This window comes from Pseudophryne corroboree, chromosome 10 (assembly GCF_028390025.1).
Source record: "Pseudophryne corroboree isolate aPseCor3 chromosome 10, aPseCor3.hap2, whole genome shotgun sequence".
Classification (NCBI taxonomy): domain Eukaryota; kingdom Metazoa; phylum Chordata; class Amphibia; order Anura; family Myobatrachidae; genus Pseudophryne; species Pseudophryne corroboree.
The window spans coordinates 321,409,752-321,428,389 of record NC_086453.1 but is presented as its reverse complement, the minus strand read 5'-3'; the positions used below and the strand labels follow the sequence as shown (position 1 = coordinate 321,428,389).

General features: G+C 48.3%; 1 protein-coding gene across 1 annotated transcript in view; it reads right to left on the bottom strand.

The window, feature by feature from the left end:
• Positions 1 to 18,638, bottom strand: part of LOC134965587 (indolethylamine N-methyltransferase-like) — a 56,586-nt gene that overhangs the window by 19,743 nt on the left and 18,205 nt on the right. The window contains exon 2 of the mRNA XM_063941942.1: positions 13,644 to 13,851. Coding sequence (XP_063798012.1) covers positions 13,644 to 13,851 — 208 coding nt within the window. The remainder of the gene's footprint in view (positions 1 to 13,643; positions 13,852 to 18,638) is intronic.

The following is an 18,638-nucleotide window of genomic DNA, read 5'->3' as shown; positions in this document are numbered from 1 at the left end:
CTATCTGACTCAAGGGCAGAATTAACAATGAGTGATATTATTGTTATTACTCATTACAAAACAGTTCAATGGTGCTCCAGCAAATTAGCTACAAACTTTCATGTGTTTGAAAATTGACAGTTAGGAGCTGATTGGCTGGAGCTCCATTTAACATTCGTAACGAGTGATAACAACAGTATCACCCGTTGGTAAATCTGCCCTTTAGTCTACTTTTCCACTGCCATGGAGCTTATTATGTGAACAGTTTTCAAAGAAGTCCAAACATCAGATCGCAGAACAAACCAGGAGTCCGATGTGCCCTCCTACACACTGAGTGACAGTAGGTGCGGGCGTAACTCAGCTGGGTACAGTGTACCAATAGGCGTGTGCACAGGGGGTGCCTGGTGTGCACAGGCACCACCTAATGTTCGGCACCCCCCGCACACAGATACATATGTCGGGAGTCGGACTTAACAAGAGTGCCAGGGTGGCAGCGTTGGAATACATGGGCAGGCACTAGCGAGAGTGACAGGCTTGCCAGCGGCACAGCCAATCAGGAGTGGCGGCTCTTGATTGGCTGCATGGTTCCTGACTGGCTAGAGACCGGCGCCACATTTGAATTGCCGCCGGAGAGCCTGTCACCAGTCACCAGTCACTCTCACTACTGCGTTGCCCGGCTGAGAAGCAAAGTCAGAAAGGGGGGGCATGCTGAGAGGTGAAGGGGGGGCATGCTGAGAGGTGAAAGGTGGGAGAATTCTGAGTGGTGAAAGGGGTAGCATGCTGAGAGGTGAAAGAGGTAGCATGCTGAGAGGTGAAGGGGGGGGCATGCTGAGGGGCAAAGAGTGAAGAAGGAGCATGCTGAGGGGCAAAGAGTGATAGGGGGGGCATGCTGAGAGGTGAAGGAGGGAGCGTGCTGAGGGGCAAAGAGTGAAAAAGTAGCATGCTGAGGGGCAAAGAGTGAAAGGGGGGCATGCTGAGAGGTGAAAGGGGGGCATGCTGAGAGGTGAAAGGGGGGGCATGCTGAGAGGTGAAGGGGGGTGCATGCTGAGAGGTGAAAGGGGGGCATTCTGAGAGGTGAAAGGGGGGGCATGCTGAGAGGTAAAAGGGGGAGCTGTTAGGTTCCTGGTGCTCAGAACAAGGGAGATGTTATGAAGTGAGTCCAGAGCACCAGGACGTAATGCTGGGAAAGGGGAATGGAAAGGGAATAGCCCCTGGCGCCCTATCTCCGTTGTCTCGCCCGTGCTGTCAGTACACTCTTGCGAGACTATGGTTGCTTGAGCCCATGGCAGCCGCGTTTGAAGGGCGGATTACGTCTGCCCAACTTCGATGCCCCCTCAGGTCTTAATGAGAGACAAAGAGTGAACCGAGACAGGGTGATAACAAGGGGCCCTCTAACTAAACAACAAGGCCAGGGGCTTCTAACAAACCTAAAACCAAATTATGTGCAGCTTGCCGCCAAAGGAAAAGAACAACAAAGGAAATGCTGACCACCCACCGACACAATACTTTTGTGTACCGGCGGTGACAGCATAAGCAGAACCCTCTGCAAAACACCAGTGACAGAAATAATAACGGAATACAGCGGCCTAGGCCGACGGACGCGGCAGAGCCGCTACTCACGGAACCGGTACGAATACTGGCAAACGGACAGGAACCCCCAATGCTGCCGACACAGACTCTCAGAACTGGAGGACAGGCAGAATCCCAAACGACAGACCGGTGGACACCAAGAAGCCAGAAACTTGACCAGGCACAGGCAAAGCCACTGGACTTCAGGACAGGAACGCTTCACAGCAGGACACGGGATCAGACACAGAAATCGACACAGGGACTGACACAGGAATCGACACAGGAAGCAGCTCGACAGACACTGCTACACAGGAGCTCAGGAACTGGCAGGAACAAGCTCAGAACTCAAGCAGACTGGAAACCTAGAAATATCACCAGCGTCTGTGAATAGCACTGAGCCAGCATATAACAGAGAGGCCTAATTAATAATGTCATGCAGCTGCCCTGTTGCATGACTCCAAACTGACAAGATGCAATTAGCAGCCAGGTGAAGCTGAACACATGGGAACAAGCTGCAATTACACAGACTCACCAGCGGCAGCAAACAAGAGTATTCTTAAACAGAGCAACGGGAAATCCTGGCCTGCAAGACAACTTATAAACATAAAATAGGAATGAACCACTACCTGTGGTTCATAACAGTATCCCCTCCTTAAGGGTGAGCTCTGAGCACCCCATGACACCCACGGGGAACATAAACAGAAGAATAACATAAAATACATTACCAAAATGCAAAAATGGAAATGAGCCACAGCCGTGGCTCATAACATTACCCCCCCCTTGAGGAGGGGTCAAAGGACCCCAAAATTCAGACTATCCAACAAGGGATACAAAAAAAAAAACCTGACACACTGGTCTAACAGACAAGAAAACAGAAACAAGCTGTAACAACAGCTTGTAACAGTGCCCTCCCCTAGACGGTGGCCACTGGACACAAGACTAGGAAAAAAAATATATATTTTTTTTTTTATCAAGGCAAGAGTCAAAAATTATTTCTTTTTCTTCTTCTTTTTACAAAGCTCTTTAGGTCTGACCAAGGTAATTCCCCAAACATTGTCTGAACTGATGGTACCACCCAGCAAGGCTGCGTTCAAATCAGAGATAGGTTTCTTACCCTTGGGAGCTGAACTTTCAGGCAAAGTACTCCTATTAGAAGAAGAAGTCAGAAAAGCACATCCTGCAGTCAAAACAACGGGCTGAGACTCTTGTGCCGAGTTTACAGTATTTGGTGGACTCTCAGCAGACAAGACGGGTGACTTAGAGGAACCTGAACCAATTTCTTTGGAACCATATCTTTTAATAATTGCATAACTGAATGCTGGGGGATCCTGAAGAATGGGATCTTCAGCTTTCATTAGGCTGGTCGCCCACTCAAAAGGCTCTCCTCTAAAAGAATAAATAAGATGAAGAAGTGATGCCCAGAAATGGTCTAGACAACATAATAATGTAATAGTGTTTGTAAAGCGCCAGAAATTGGGCTAAGTCCCCATCAAAGATTATGGATGTTGAGATATCAACAGAGTCAGGATCTGTTTCCTTCCCATCTGACTGACTGGAGTGCTTTGCTAGGACCTGGTCACTATTGACCTTACTCGAGGCTGAGACTCTCTGAAACCCACCCGGGGCAGTGACTTTCTGAACCCCACCCGGGGCAGTGACTTTCTGAACCCCACCCGGGGCAGTGACTTTCTGAACCCCACCCGGGGCAGTGACTTTCTGAACCCCACCCGGGGCAGTGGCCTTCGGGAACCCCGCTGGGGCAGTGGCCTCCGGGAACACCGCTGGAGTCAGCACCTCGGATTCTTTTACTGGGACCGAGCCGTCGGCCTCCCCCACTGGGACCGAGCCATCGGCCTCCCTAACTGGGACCGAGCCAACGACTTCCTTCACTGGGACTGAGCCATTGGCCTCCCTCTCTGAATCGATAATTATCGAAACTTCTCCCGGAACTATGACTTCCGGGACTTTTGCTGAAGCTATAACCTTCAGCACCTCCACTAATGCTACGCCTCTTAAGTTCTTTCCTGGGGAAGCGACCTCTAGACCCTTCTTAGAGGCTGCGTCTCTCGAGACCCCACTTGGGGATATTACTTCAAATATCCCTTCTGGGGTTTTGCTTCTCGAGTTCCCTTCTAGAACTATGGTTTTAGATACCCTTTCTGGGGTTGCGCTTTTCAAGTCCCTACCTGGGGTAACAGCTTCTGAGACCCCTTCTGGTATGGACACCTGAACTATAATATTTGATGTCCCTCTATAAGCTAGGGCATCGGGTACCGCTCCAGCCTCTGGGCATCGGGTACCGCTCCAGCACTCTGGGCATCGGGTACCGCTCCAGCACTCTGGGCATTGGGTACCGCTCCAGCACTCTGGGCATTGGGTACCGCTCCAGCACTCTGGGCATCGGGTACCGCTCCAGCACTCTGGGCATCGGGTACCACTCCAGCACTCTGGGCATCGGGTACCGCACCAAGATCCTGGGCAACGGGCACCACTCCAGGACCCTGGGCAACGGGCACCACTCCAGGACCCTGGGCAACGGGCACCACTCCAGGACCCTGGGCAACGGGCACCACTCCAGGACCCTGGGCAACGGGCACCACTCCAGGACTCTGGGCAACGGGCACCACTCCAGGACCCTGAGCATCGGGCACCACTCCAGGGGCTTGCAACTCTGCTTCAACAGGAACCTCAAGAGAGGAGAGAAACATTCTCTTTTGATTCCTGAATCTATAATGGGGCTCCCTTGCCCAAGGACCCCAATTATAGGACAGAGAGCTTTTTAGTGTGGGTTGTGTGACAAGTACCTCTGCCACAGTAGAGACAGGAGTAGGTCTTGTATCCTGACTCAACTTGGCCAGAGGGCAAGACTCGTCACTACACTTTGGCTTGCGCAACTCACAGGTCTGCAGATAGTGGCCTAAACCCCCACAATATAGGCATAAGTTTAAGTTTCTGCGACGCAGACGCTCCTCTTCTGAGAGCCTGGGCCGCAGAAAACTTTTAAACCTTTTCTCTTCACTTAAACCAGAGGATTCTCTTGTCACCATACTGTGAACAAGAGTCTCTTTAGAGATAGATGTACTCTCAACGACTTCTGGCAAGATGAGCAAGATTTTAGTCAGAAGGTTTTGCAGTTGCTTTAGGGATTGCTGCAAAACTTCTAGTCGCTCTGGTCTCAAAGCACTGAAAGCAGAGTTCAGGGCTGCGAGAGATGCCTGCAGGGCTTGCATAGTAGACATAGGAGGATTTAAAACTAGACAAGACAAGGTAAGACTAGACAAGGCAAGACTAGACAAGGCTAGACAAGGCAAGACTAGACAAGGCAAGACTAGACAAGGCAAGACTGTTTTTTTTTTTTTTTTTTAAATACCGGACTGGATTCTGCACACTGAGTTCTAGACAGGACTGGATTCACAACCCCGATTGGATTCTGCACTCTGAATTCTAGACAGGACTGGATTCTAAACACCGGATTGGATTCTGCACACGGAATTCTAACAGGACTGGATTCTAAACACCGGATTGGATTCTGCACACTGAATTCTAGACAAGACTGGATTCTAAACACGGGATTGGATTCTGCACACTGAATTCTAGACAGGACTGGATTCTATACTAGACACTGGACTGGGCCAAAAAATAAAAAAGTTTTATTTCTTTTTTGTGATATGGCTGGTGATAATGTTAGGTTCCTGGTGCTCAGAACAAGGGAGATGTTATGAAGTGAGTCCAGAGCACCAGGACGTAATGCTGGGAAAGGGGAATGGAAAGGGAATAGCCCCTGGCGCCCTATCTCCGTTGTCTCGCCCGTGCTGTCAGTACACTCTTGCGGGACTATGGTTGCTTGAGCCCATGGCAGCCGCGTTTGAAGGGCGGATTACGTCTGCCCAACTTCGATGCCCCCTCAGGTCTTAATGAGAGACAAAGAGTGAACCGAGACAGGGTGATAACAAGGGGCCCTATAACTAAACAACAAGGCCAGGGGCTACTAACAAACCTAAAACCAAATTATGTGCGGCTTGCCGCCAAAGGAAAAGAACAACAAAGGAAATGCTGACCACCCGCCGACACAATACTTTTGTGTACTGGCGGTGACAGCATAAGCAGAACCCTCTGCAAAACACCAGTGACAGAAATAATAACGGAATACAGCGGCCTAGGCCGACGGACGCGGCAGAGCCGCTACTCACGGAACCGGTACGAATACTGGCAAACGGACAGGAACCCCCAATGCTGCCGACACAGACTCTCAGAACTGGAGGACAGGCAGAATCCCAAACGACAGACCGGTGGACACCAAGAAGCCAGAAACTTGACCAGGCACAGGCAAAGCCACTGGACTTCAGGACAGGAACGCTTCACAGCAGGACACGGGATCAAACACAGGAATTGACACAGGGACTGACACAGGAATTGACACAGGAAGCAGCTCGACAGACACTGCTACACAGGAGCTCAGGAACTGGCAGGAACAAGCTCAGAACTCAAGCAGACTGGAAACCTAGAAATATCACCAGCGTCTGTGAATAGCACTGAGCCAGCATATAACAGAGAGGCCTAATTAATAATGTCATGCAGCTGCCCTGTTGCATGACTCCAAACTGACAAGATGCAATTAGCAGCCAGGTGAAGCTGAACACATGGGAACAAGCTGCAATTACACAGACTCACCAGCGGCAGCAAACAAGAGTATTCTTAAACAGAGCAACGGGAAATCCTGGCCTGCAAGACAACTTATAAACATAAAATAGGAATGAACCACTACCTGTGGTTCATAACAGGAGCATGCTGAGAGGTGAAGGGGGGTGCATGCTGAGAGGTGAAAGGGGGGCATGCTGAGAGGTGAAAGGGGGACATGCTGAGAGGTGAAGGGGGAGCATGCTGAGGGGCAAAGAGTGAAGAAGGAGCATGCTGAGAGGAAAAGAGTGAAAGGGGAGGCATGCTGAGGGGCAAAGAGTGAAGAGGGAGCATGCTGAGGGGCAAAGAGTGAAGGGAAGGGAAGCTGAGAGACACAGAGTGAAGAGGGGGCTGGCTGAGAGACACAGAGTGAAGAGGGAGTAGGCTGAGAGGTACAGAGTGAAGGGTGGAAGGCTGCGAGGCACAGAGTGACGTCCGGGAGGCTGAGAGGCACAAAGTGAAAGCTGGGAGGCATAGAGTGAAACGGGAAGGCTGACAGACACAAAGTGAGGTGAACGGTGAGAGATGCAGATGGGAGAAAAGGGATAGAGAGACACAGGCAGGAGATAATGGCGTGGCTGAAAAATGCGAAGGGAATGATGATGTGGCTGAGAGACAAGAAGAGGAGATTATGGTGTGGCTGAAAGACAAGAAGAGGAGATGATGGTGTGGCTGAGAGACAAGAAGAGTGTTACGCACACCAGTGCTAACAGGAGTATACCGGTGTATGAACAGAGAGGGATGCGAAACTAACGAACTCACAGACAGTATAACACAACATACACAGGAGGTGATGGAATAACTAATAAACACAAAGTGAACGGAGAAGCCCAAAGGCTCAGGAATTGGGTGTCTCCCTAGTGTCAGGAATGCTCAGATGGAATAGAGCGGACAATGAAGCGAGATGTAGTGATTTAACATGTGGAGCACCCGAAATGATGTTGCTAAGAGCAACAGAAAAAACCCCAAAGGGTTACCAACGGGTGTGGGAATAAACTCCTTGGTCAGAGATAGAAATATAGACACAAGGAGAGTATCCACAATCCTAACCCCCACTTGCAGGGCACAGGTTCAGCTTACTGCCACTAAACTGACACCTGGACGCCCTGCACAGTGAGGGAGGATTAAGCAAGCAGGTCTGAGAGTACAGCCGCAAACCTGCTGGGTTCACTGAATAGCAAAAGAACCCCAGCAGGTTAAACATCTGACTCCAGTCTTACTGCTAGGTCCGGATTGGCAGAATGAAGTACCGAATCCCAAGGCCTATTCGCAGTAAGCAACAAGTAAATACAAAGTCACACAGTACTAGCTAACTCTCTGGAACTGACTAACAAACAAAGATTCAGCAGCCTTTGCCTAACCTGAGAGGATGGTTTATATAGCAGGTGCTGTCCACGCCCCACTCAGACCTCACAGACTGTGAGCACAAAACCAGCGCCGGATTCCCTGCCGTGCACAGAGCCTGTAACCACTACACAGTAAAAACCCGGACCGGAGTATCAGCTGCGCTCAGGTTACTTCGCTAACACTTGCCTCCCGGTTGCCATGGCGATGTGGCAGCACAGAACAGGAGATCCTAACAGTACCCCCCCTCTGACGAGGGGTCAAAGAACCCCTACCACTGGGTTTATCGGGGAACTGCGAGAAGAAAGAGCGTATCAGTCTGGGGGCATGAAGATCACAACTGCGCACCCACGACCGCTCCTCCGGGCCATACCCCTTCCAGTGCACCAAAAATGACAGCCGACCCCGAACCATCTTGGAGTTAAGAACCCTTTCAACCACAAACTCCCTCTGACCCCGTATCAGAAGAGGAGAAGGTCTTCCACTGGAAGAAGGATTACTAACTGCCAGTTTTAAAAGGGAACAATGAAATGTTTTATTGATACCCAATGAACGGGGCAGATCTAACTGAAATGCCACCGGATTGATAACCCTGGTGATCTTATAAGGGCCGATGAACCGCGGGCCTAACTTATGAGATGGCTGTCTCAACTTCAAATTCTTGGTGGACAACCAGACGAAGTCTCCTAATTTGAAGCTGCAGGGTCTTCTCCGCTTATCAAAAACCCTTTTGGTCACTAATGACACAGACACAAGGGCTTTCTTCACTTTCCTCCAAATACCCCTAAGGGCCGAAACCACAGAGGAACCACCAGGCGTGGAGTCCAGGGGGTCAAAAGAATTGGCTTTTTTTTGATGCCCATACACACAAAGGAAGGGAGAGATCCCTGTAGCAGAGTGAGCCGCGTTGTTATAGGCAAACTCCGCCATGGACAGATGAGCAACCCAGTCAGTATGACACTTGGAGACATAACACCTGAGGAACTGCTCCAAGGACTGTTTCACCCTCTCAGTCTGCCCATTAGACTGTGGATGGTAGCCTGACGACAAGCTCACAGAAATCTGGAGATCAGAACAAAATGCCCTCCAGAATTTGGCCACAAACTGGGATCCACGGTCAGAGACCACATCAAGTGGCAACCCGTGGAGGCGCACAACATGCTGCATAAATAACTCAGACAGGCGTCTGGCCGATGGCAACCCAACCAGTGGAACAAAATGCGCCATCTTCGAAAACCTGTCAACGACAACCCAAATGGCTGTCATCCCCGAGGATTTGGGCAAGTCCACCACAAAATCCATGGAAATGTGGGTCCATGGCTTAGATAGAATAGAAAGTGGATGTAATGGGCCGACAGGAACCCCTCTAGGAGTATTATTTCGGGCACAAACGTCACATGCCCGAACCCACTGATCCACATCCCTAGCCACCGAGGGCCACCACACCGCCCTAGACAGCAACTCCCGAGTTCTGGCAATACCCGGATGCCCTGCCGACCTCTTGGCATGGAATTCAGGAACACTCACTGTCTTAACCTAGGAGGCACAAACAAGAGACCTACCGGAAGGTCTGGAGCTCCTGTGCTCTAAGGACTAATGACAAGAGGTCCTGGGTAATGCCCACTTTAATACATGATGGGGACACAATGGGCAATGGCTCCTCTGTGGTCTCTTGGACTGGAGCAAAACTCCGCGAGAGCGCATCAGCCTTGATGTTTTTTGACCCAGGGCGATATGTTATCAAAAAATTAAAGCAAGCAAAAAACAAAGCCCATCGTGCCTGCCTGACATTGAGCCGATTCGCTGACTCTAAATATGCCAGATTCTTATGGTTGGTGAGACTTGAGACCACAAACTTAGCCCCCTCAAGCCAGTGTCTCCACTCCCCGAGTGCATCCTTTATAGCCAACAATTCCCGGTTACCCACATCATAATTCATCTCGGCAGACGAAAATTTACGGGAAAAGTAAGCACAGGGATGAAGGCGATTATCAGACACCCCCATCTGAGAGAGCACTGCCCCAATACCTATCTCAGAGGCATCCACTTCTACCACAAAAGGACGCTCTGGATCTGGGTGTCGCAGCACCTTGGCCGAGACAAATGCCCTTTTGAGACGGGCAAAGGCCGCTTTGGCCCCACAAGACCAGTGAACAACATCCGCCCCTTTCTTAGTGAGTGCCACCAAGGGGGCCACTATAGACGAAAATCCAGCAATAAACCGTCTATAAAAATTCGCAAAGCCCAGAAAACGCTGAAGCGCCTTCAAACTAGTGGGCTGCACCGAATCCAGGACTGCCTGTACCTTACAACCCTCCATTTGGAAACCTTCTGAGGAGATAATATACCCTAGAAATGCGATTTGCTGGACTTCAAATTCGCACTTCTCCAGCTTCGCCCCAAGCTGGTGGTCTCTGAGTTTCTGGAGGACTAAGCGTACATGCTTCCGATGTTCCTCCAGGGAATGGGAGAAGATTAGGATGTCATCTAGATAAACAACTAAGAATCTATCCAAATATTCCCTGAGCACATCGTTCATGAATTCCTGGAAGACTGCCGGGGCATTAGAGAGCCCAAAAGGCATCACCAAATATTCATAATGCCCTGAGTGGGTATTAAAGGCAGTCTTCCATTCATCCCCCTCTCTTATTCGGATTAGATTGTAAGCACCGCGTAGGTCAATCTTAGAAAAAATGGTGGCAGTACGAAGCTGGTCAAACAAAACCGAAATGAGAGGCAGTGGGTACGAGTTTTTAATCGTGATACGGTTCAATTCCCTGAAGTCGATGCAGGGTCGCAACGAACCGTCCTTTTTACCCACGAAGAAGAACCCCGACCCAACTGGGGACTGTGAGGGTCTGATAAATCCCTTAGCCAAGTTCTCCTGAATGTACTCTGCCATAGCCTGAGTCTCAGGACGTGACAGGGAGTACAACCTGCTCTTGGGAAGCTTAGCATCTGGCAACAAATCAATGGTACAGTCATAGGGGCGATGGGGAGGTAGTACCTCCGCAACTTTTTTGGAGAACACATCCGCAAAATCTGCATAACATCCTGGCAATCCTGGCAAACTTAGCTGCGAGAGCCTGACTGGAAGGCTCAAGCAACTCCTGAAACAATCACTACCCCAACTAAGAATCTCCCCAGAGACCCAGTCAAATTGAGTGTTATGGGCCCTTAACCAGGGTAACCCCAAAACCAATGGGGCAAAAGAACAGACAGTCACATAGAAAGACAATTTTTCAGAGTGTGTGGCTCCAATAAACAAAGGAATTTGGCTGGTGCAGGAGGTAATTTTACCCTGGGACAATGGTTCCCCGTTTAACCCACAGATCTCAATCTCTGATGCCAAAGGTACTAAGGGAACAGAGTGTTCCAGGGCGAATTGACGGTCCATGAAAACCCAATCGGCCCCACTGTCAACAAAGGCCTCAGTCTTGACAGTTTGACCAAGGATCTCCAAAGTCACCGGAATGAGAAAAGTCTTTTTGGGAAATTCTGACTTCTGGCCTGACAGGATATTTCCCATCACCCTCAGGCCCTGAAGTTTTCTGGCTTTTCTGGGCATGATACTACAACATGACCTTTATTCCCACAGTACAAACACAAACCCTGCTGTCTCCTCCGCGTCTTCTCACGCAAGGAGAGGCGGGTAGCCCCAATCTGCATAGGCTCCTCGGAATATTCCTCAGAGTCTGAGGTTCCCTTGGGAAAAAAGGAAACTGCGGTCTCCCTTTCAAGCCTACGCTCTCTCAGCCGTCTATCCACCCGGATGGATAACTGCATGAGCTGATCTAAGCTATCAGGCGAGGGATATTGTACCAGTTGGTCCTTTATCTGGTCAGAAAGGCCCCTTCGGTACTGGTTTCTCAGGGCTGGGTCATTCCACTGGGTATCATGAGCCAACCTCCGAAACTCCGTACTATAAACCTCAGCTGGCCGTCGTCCTTGCTTAAGGACCATAATCTGAGCCTCGGCTGAAGCCATCTTGTCAGGGTCATCATACAAAATGCCCAGTGCCGTAAAAAAAGCTTCAACACTTTTAAGCGACGGACAGTCTGGCTGCAACCCATATGCCCAGACCTGTGGGTCTCTTAGTAGCAAGGAAATCACCATGCCCACCCGCTGAATCTCCGACCCAGAAGACTGGGGCCTAAGCCTGAAATATAGCTTACAGCTCTCCTTAAAACAAAAGAACTGCGAGCGATCTCCAGAAAAACGATCCGGGAGATTTACTTTCGGCTCCTTAACCCCTAAACTTGCCGCCGCTGCTGCTGCGGGAGCTCCGCTAGCGGCCTGCGGGGTGTTCATTTTAATGGACATCTCATTAAATTGTCGAGTCAGGACCTGCACCTGATCGACCCCCTGTTGCAAAGTATTTTGAGGGGTATGCTCCATATTCCCACAAAATTTCAACAGGAGTAAGGCTGCTGAATATGTTACGCACACCAGTGCTAACAGGAGTATACCGGTGTATGAGCAGAGAGGGATGCGAAACAAACGAACTCACAGACAGTATAACACAACATACACAGGAGGTGATGGAATAACTAATAAACACAAAGTGAACGGAGAAGCCCAAAGGCTCAGGAATTGGGTGTCTCCCTAGTGTCAGGAATGCTCAGATGGAATAGAGCGGACAATGAAGCGAGATGTAGTGATTTAACATGTGGAGCACCCGAAATGATGTTGCTAAGAGCAACAGAAAAAACCCCAAAGGGTTACCAACGGGTGTGGGAATAAACTCCTTGGTCAGAGATAGAAATATAGACACAAGGAGAGTATCCACAATCCTAACCCCCACTTGCAGGGCACAGGTTCAGCTTACTGCCACTAAACTGACACCTGGACGCCCTGCACAGTGAGGGAGGATTAAGCAAGCAGGTCTGAGAGTACAGCCGCAAACCTGCTGGGTTCACAGAATAGCAAAAGAACCCCAGCAGGTCAAACAACTGACTCCAGTCTTACTGCTAGGTCCGGATTGGCAGAATGAAGTACCGAATCCCAAGGCCTATTCGCAGTAAGCAACAAGTAAATACAAAGTCACACAGTACTAGCTAACTGTCTGGAACTGACTAACAAACAAAGATTCAGCAGCATTTGCCTAGCCTGAGAGGATGGTTTATATAGCAAGTGCTGTCCACGCCCCACTCAGACCTCACAGACTGTGAGCACAAAACCAGCGCTGGATTCCCTGCCGTGCACAGAGCCTGTAACCACTACACAGTAAAAACCTGGACCGGAGTATCAGCTGCGCTCAGGTTACTTCGCTAACACTTGCCTCCCGGTTGCCATGGCGACGTGGCAGCACAGAACAGGAGATCCTAACAAAGAGGAGATGATGGTGTGGCGTCATTCATTTGGTAACTATAAATTACTGTAAAGCTGCTTAGTGATCTGTTGCAAATTTTAAACTTAAGTTTGACAGTAAGATGTGTGTTAGTATTCTGCTGTGTCTCCTACCTCCACTAAGATCTGGCTTTTTCAATGCATTTTTTTTTTTATGTGGTTCTGGATTTTTCAGTGTAGTGTATATTATGTGGTTCTGGCTATTTCAATGAATTTTATGTGAATCTATATATATTTGTATGTGGATATAATGCCGACCCAGTTAAAAGGCTTTATATAATGTCAACCTTGTTCACATGCCAATGCCTGCATCCCATTCAGCGCTCCTCCTTATTTTTACATTCTTATGCTCTCCAACTTGAACTAATTGTATTATAGTGCCAGCCATACCCAATAGGTGGTGCTAGACATGCCCCTCCGGTAGTGCACCCCTAATAAAATGTGCTGCGCACGCCTATGAGCGTACCCATTCTATTGCTTTGTGTAACCTGGCAATGCTGGTGCAGTTTGTGGAGGGGAGGGATGAGACAGGCCAGAAGTGACTGCCTGGTGGGCCATGGGCCATATTTTGCCTACCTCTGGTGTATACACTGATGTTTAGACATGTTAAACTTGCATTTACATTGTGACGGCTCAATGTCTTATGTTTGGTGCATAAATAATTTGGAAAAGGGACCTTAGACTGACAGTGGGTTTACCCTTAGATGAATGGACAGATACTATACCATTTTCCTTCTAATGCTGCAGCATATGCTATTGCATGACCCCATTGAAACGCTCCAGTACGTTTATCCAGCCATCTGTTCAGCTCCATAATGCATTGTTCTTGGAACCTCAGTATATAGATGTGTGGAAAATATTCACATGCTGAATGTATAAGGTGAAGTAAGGGGCCAACACTGATGTCAATTATATGTTCTCCCGTAATTTCACCTGTAGGGAAATTTTTCATAGATTAAAAAATGCAGTGTGTTATTTGTCATCTATGATAAACAATAATTCTATAATGCATGGATACACAATGACATAACAATACTTTAATACTACTTGAGTATATGAGTTGGGTTGGATACTTTGCATCTAAGACATTAAGATCATAGTCTCCCTAATCCTATTTAGGATTGAGACTGCTAAAATGTAAGAATTACCAAGTGGCTCTAGTAGCTAACGCCATCTTTAGACAGCATGAGCTATGTTCTGCAAAATTTTCCAGGTAATCTCCACTAACACATGTGTTGAAAGCAGTCCATGTATGCACTGTAGTGCGGCCAGGGTAAGGTGATCACATTAGCATTTTACACATCGCAAGGAGGGGCTATGAACCCTGCATGTGATGATTGGTAAATGGGGGTGATACTGTACTTAAGGGTCTATGTACTAAACATTAGAGAGAGATAAAGTGGATGTAGATAATGTACCAGCCAACAAACTCCTAACTCAGAGGTTCCCAAACACGGTCCTCAAGGCACCCCAACGGTCCAGGTTTTAAATGTATCCATGCTTGGCCACAGGTGATTTAATTAGAACCTAAGTCAATTTCATTTAACTATCTGTGCTGAGCCATGGATATACCTAAATCCTGGACTGTTGGGGTGCCCTGAGGACCGCATCTGGGAACCTCTGTCCTAACTGTCATTTTTCAAAACCAGCCTGTAACATGGCAGCTAGGAGATGATTGGCTGGTACTTTATCTCTGTCCACTTTATCTGTCTCTATGGCTTAGTACATAGACCCCTTAAGTTCTTATTTCTGGAATATGCAGTGATAACAAATTAACCAAAATTACACACAAAACTAATATATACTACAAAAGGCCTCATTTATCTGTGAAGCATAACACCAGTGGCATATTTCGTTTAGTATTAATATGATTCAAGCAAAAATTCAGATGGTATTCAGCATTACTTGCCTCTCTGGCGAGGTCCAGCGATGTCTCCCCACTCGCTGCCAGCGACGGGCTGCTGAGTCATGCGCATGTGCGATGACCATTCTGTACATGTGCATGACTTCCTCACCCAGCGGGATCCCGGCAATGCCTGAAAGGCTTCGCTGAATCCGGAAAGACAGCTATGGGTCCCCCTTGCCATCAATGGGGACAGTATTGCTCTCCCCATTTAAAGATGGTGAGAGCAGTACAGGTGAAGAATAATAACACCAATAAAAGCGCTCTCCAAGTACACACATTTAAATCACCAAAAGAGTGTGCAGAATATTTCACCTGCCTTTTCACACTATGGAAAAACAAAAGTCCACATATTTTTGCACATCTTGTAGGTCGTTGTTTGGAATAAAATCAGTTCCCTATAGCAAAGATGAATAATAGATAACTTCTCTTTTTCATCCTTAGCTTGTGAGTTACAGTCCTTCACTCTTCCTTTAATGCTTCTAAAAAGATCATCTACCTAATGCAAAGCACCAGAGTCACGCTTTTGAACTCCCAAAAGAAATGAGACCCTATCTGGCTGATTTCATCATCTAAAGGTTGCTTTATAGTCAATGTTTTACAATATTGGGTCTAATTCAGACCTGATCGTTAGGGTGCGTTTTTTGCATCCCTGCGATAAGCTAGTCGCCGCCTACAGGGGGAGGGGGAATTCGCTGTGCAGGGGTGCGATCGCATGTGCATGAGAACTGCACCGCCCAGGACTTACTCTTCCAGTGCGATGATCGGGGCCGGAGCTGACATCAGAAACACTCCCTTCAAACGCTTGGTCCCTACAGCGTTTCTCCGGACACTCCCTGAAAATGGTCAGTTGAATCCCACAGCGGTGCTGGGGGGAAGGATGGTTAGAAGGTTGGAGGAGATTTTAAACTAGGAGCCTGGGGGGAGGGTTTAGCTAGAAACTACAGGTCATGCAGTGAGAATAGTGGGGATGGCGGTAGTAAACGAAATGGGGGAGAAGTTGGGGGGAGGGTAAGAGCAGGCGGTAAGGTTACTAACATGGGTACTAAAAGAGATTTTACCAAAGCACTAACCAATGACGATTACAGGTCATCATTGCTACATAAGGTGAAAGATGTCCCTAACGCAAGGGAAAATACTTATCTTAGTTGTATGTATGTAAACGCCAGAAGCATTACTGGTAAAAAGGGTGAACTAGAAATACTTGCAGCAAGCAAACAGTATGATATTATAGGCATTACTGAAACTTGGTGGGATGAATCTCATGATTGGACAGTCAATCTAGAGGGCTATACACTGTTTAGGAGAGACAGACTAAATAAAAAGGGTGGAGGGGTGTGTCTTTACGTAAAGCCGTTTTTAAAACCTGATATACGGGAAGATATTCAGGAGGGGACTGTAGACACTGTCGAGACATTATGGGTAGAAATTGCATGCAGTGAAAAAGGAATAAAAAAGTTAGTATTGGGTGTATGCTATAGGCCGCCTGGTATCAACGCATCTGATGAGGAATTGTTACTAAAGCAAATTGAAAGAGCAGCAGGAGTAGGAGACATAGTAGTGATGGGAGATTTTAACTGGAAGTGCCTGCTAGCCTAACTTCCGGATTGCGTTCCAATGAACTGCAAGTACTGGAAGCAATGTGAGCCAGCCCAGCCTGAGTGTGAATCGGCCTGGCTGAGGAGGGGTATGGGACCGGCCCATCAGAATGTGTCATGGGGTCCTGGTGGACCAATTCCCCCTGGTGCTAAAACATACCCTTGCTCCATGCACCATGGTGCCTAGCTACACCTCTGGTGTCAGGTGTAGATACCCACACATGCGTCCCCTCTGTTCGGCCCCTTGAAACACAGTCCAAGTTTCAGGGGGCTTACAACTGGGCATACAAGTGGGGTGCTACGTATGTAATGCGGTGTCTACGTATGTAATGTGGTGTCTACGTATGTAATGCGGTGACTATGTTTGTAATGTGGTGGCTATGTGTAACAGGTGAGTATGAGGTGTAATGTCAATGCTGATGCAGGTGGAGGTGGATTCTTCATCTGGAATTCCCCTCTTGGACCGGAACTCATTGCTGGAACCCTAGGCAGAGGGACGAAGAACCCCAGCCCTGGAGGACCCAATACGATAGTCACCACACTTTAGGACGGTGACATGAAATGTATTATTCTGGAACAAGCGGATCACTGCTATGGGTTTAACGGAGTAAGCAGAAAGTACAGCACACAATAAGAGGAAAACAATACATGCATGAATATAGAATAGCATTGTACATAACGGTGTAAAATCACTGTATACTGGTAGGATATTTCAACATACAGTTTACATTGGCATTTGGTATACTAAGCACTCTCAGCACCCCATTATTGTCCACCAAGTTGCAATCTTACGCTAAAATCGTTGAATACCAAATGTAGGGTAGTCTCCCTATTATTCACTCTAAGTAGTGTGGGTTAGGCTGCACTAAATGACTCTCTACAATGTCTTTTATAGAGTAATCAAGCAGCTGGGCAAATGCTATTAAACCTTGTCTAATAGAAGCATATGGTAGGTGCTGTGGCTAGCAGGATCATCTAGCAGGAATGTGCATGCAGAGGTTCACAGTTAGCAATGGGATCCTTAAAGCCGTCATTAATGTCAGAGGCATAAACCAGTCAAAGCAAAATTAGCAAGGGGTGGCTTAGTTCAGTTCCCGAGAAGCAGCAGCATACCCCTGTCCCTCAGCAGAATACAGATAATGGGAGAATGCTAGAAGCGAGGTGATGGAAGGATTGCAAAAGCATATACGCAGCACAGATTCTATCCCTGGAGATGGAGCTGGGTAACGGGTAGGCAGCACAGGTCACTTACCCTAAAGCATTTTTTCCCCTCACACTGTGGTCAGTATTAGCTGGCTGGTAGCACCTTGTAACAGAAATACACTTGATATTTCCACGGGACCTTTTAGTTATAGACAAGTTTCTCAATATGCTTCCAATTAGTGGAATCTAACTATATATCATGCTGTAGTCTCTGCTTAATGGCAGGGAGGCTCCTGACTCTCCTAGTTAGAGGTACACCCTTTCTGGTAGATTGCAGGCTAAGCAGCTGACTGGCAGCATGTATTTTACTGAGGTAGGAGAGCTGTGTGCAAGGGCTCCTGTCCTGATGTCTGCACTAAGTCTCTCACGCACTGGTAGGGGAATAAACTGGCTGTAATAGGGTTAGGTCTAATTGCTGGCCAACTGGGTTTGGCTTGTCAGTAGTGGGGCTGTGAGCACCTTTGATTATCTGCTACTCTGTCTTCTCCAGGCGCCTCTCATGAAACAGCAACACGCTGGTCACACACTAGTGCTGGGATGAACACTGGCTGATTGAGTCTGTTTGTATGACAGCTGGAAGTCTCTGACTGTCTTCACATCTCTCACCAATAGGATTACCCAGGGGCCCCAGTGTTACAGCTCCCTTTGTCACAGCTCACCGTCAATGCAGCTCTCTGTCACCCACGTGTCTTTTCACAAGTTTCTCAGCAGGGTTTTCTGGACCTCTCAGCACTCTTTTCCCTGTCAGTGGGGCAGACCAGCGGCGCATCCCTGCTGCTGTCTCTCCGTATCACCTCAGGGCAGCATCCTCTCTGCTTTTTTACCTCAGAGCACACACACTGGAAGGTGACTCCGCCTTCTGCTCTACCCGCTCTGCACCACCCAGTCAGCGGCTTTGATTCCTCCTGCTCTGCAGGTCTGTACCTGGGTCCTAGTGCTCCACAAGTTGCTGTCCTTTGCTTGCTGGCATTGCCTAGCAACCTAACCAAGGGGAAGCTGTTAACCCATTCAGCTGC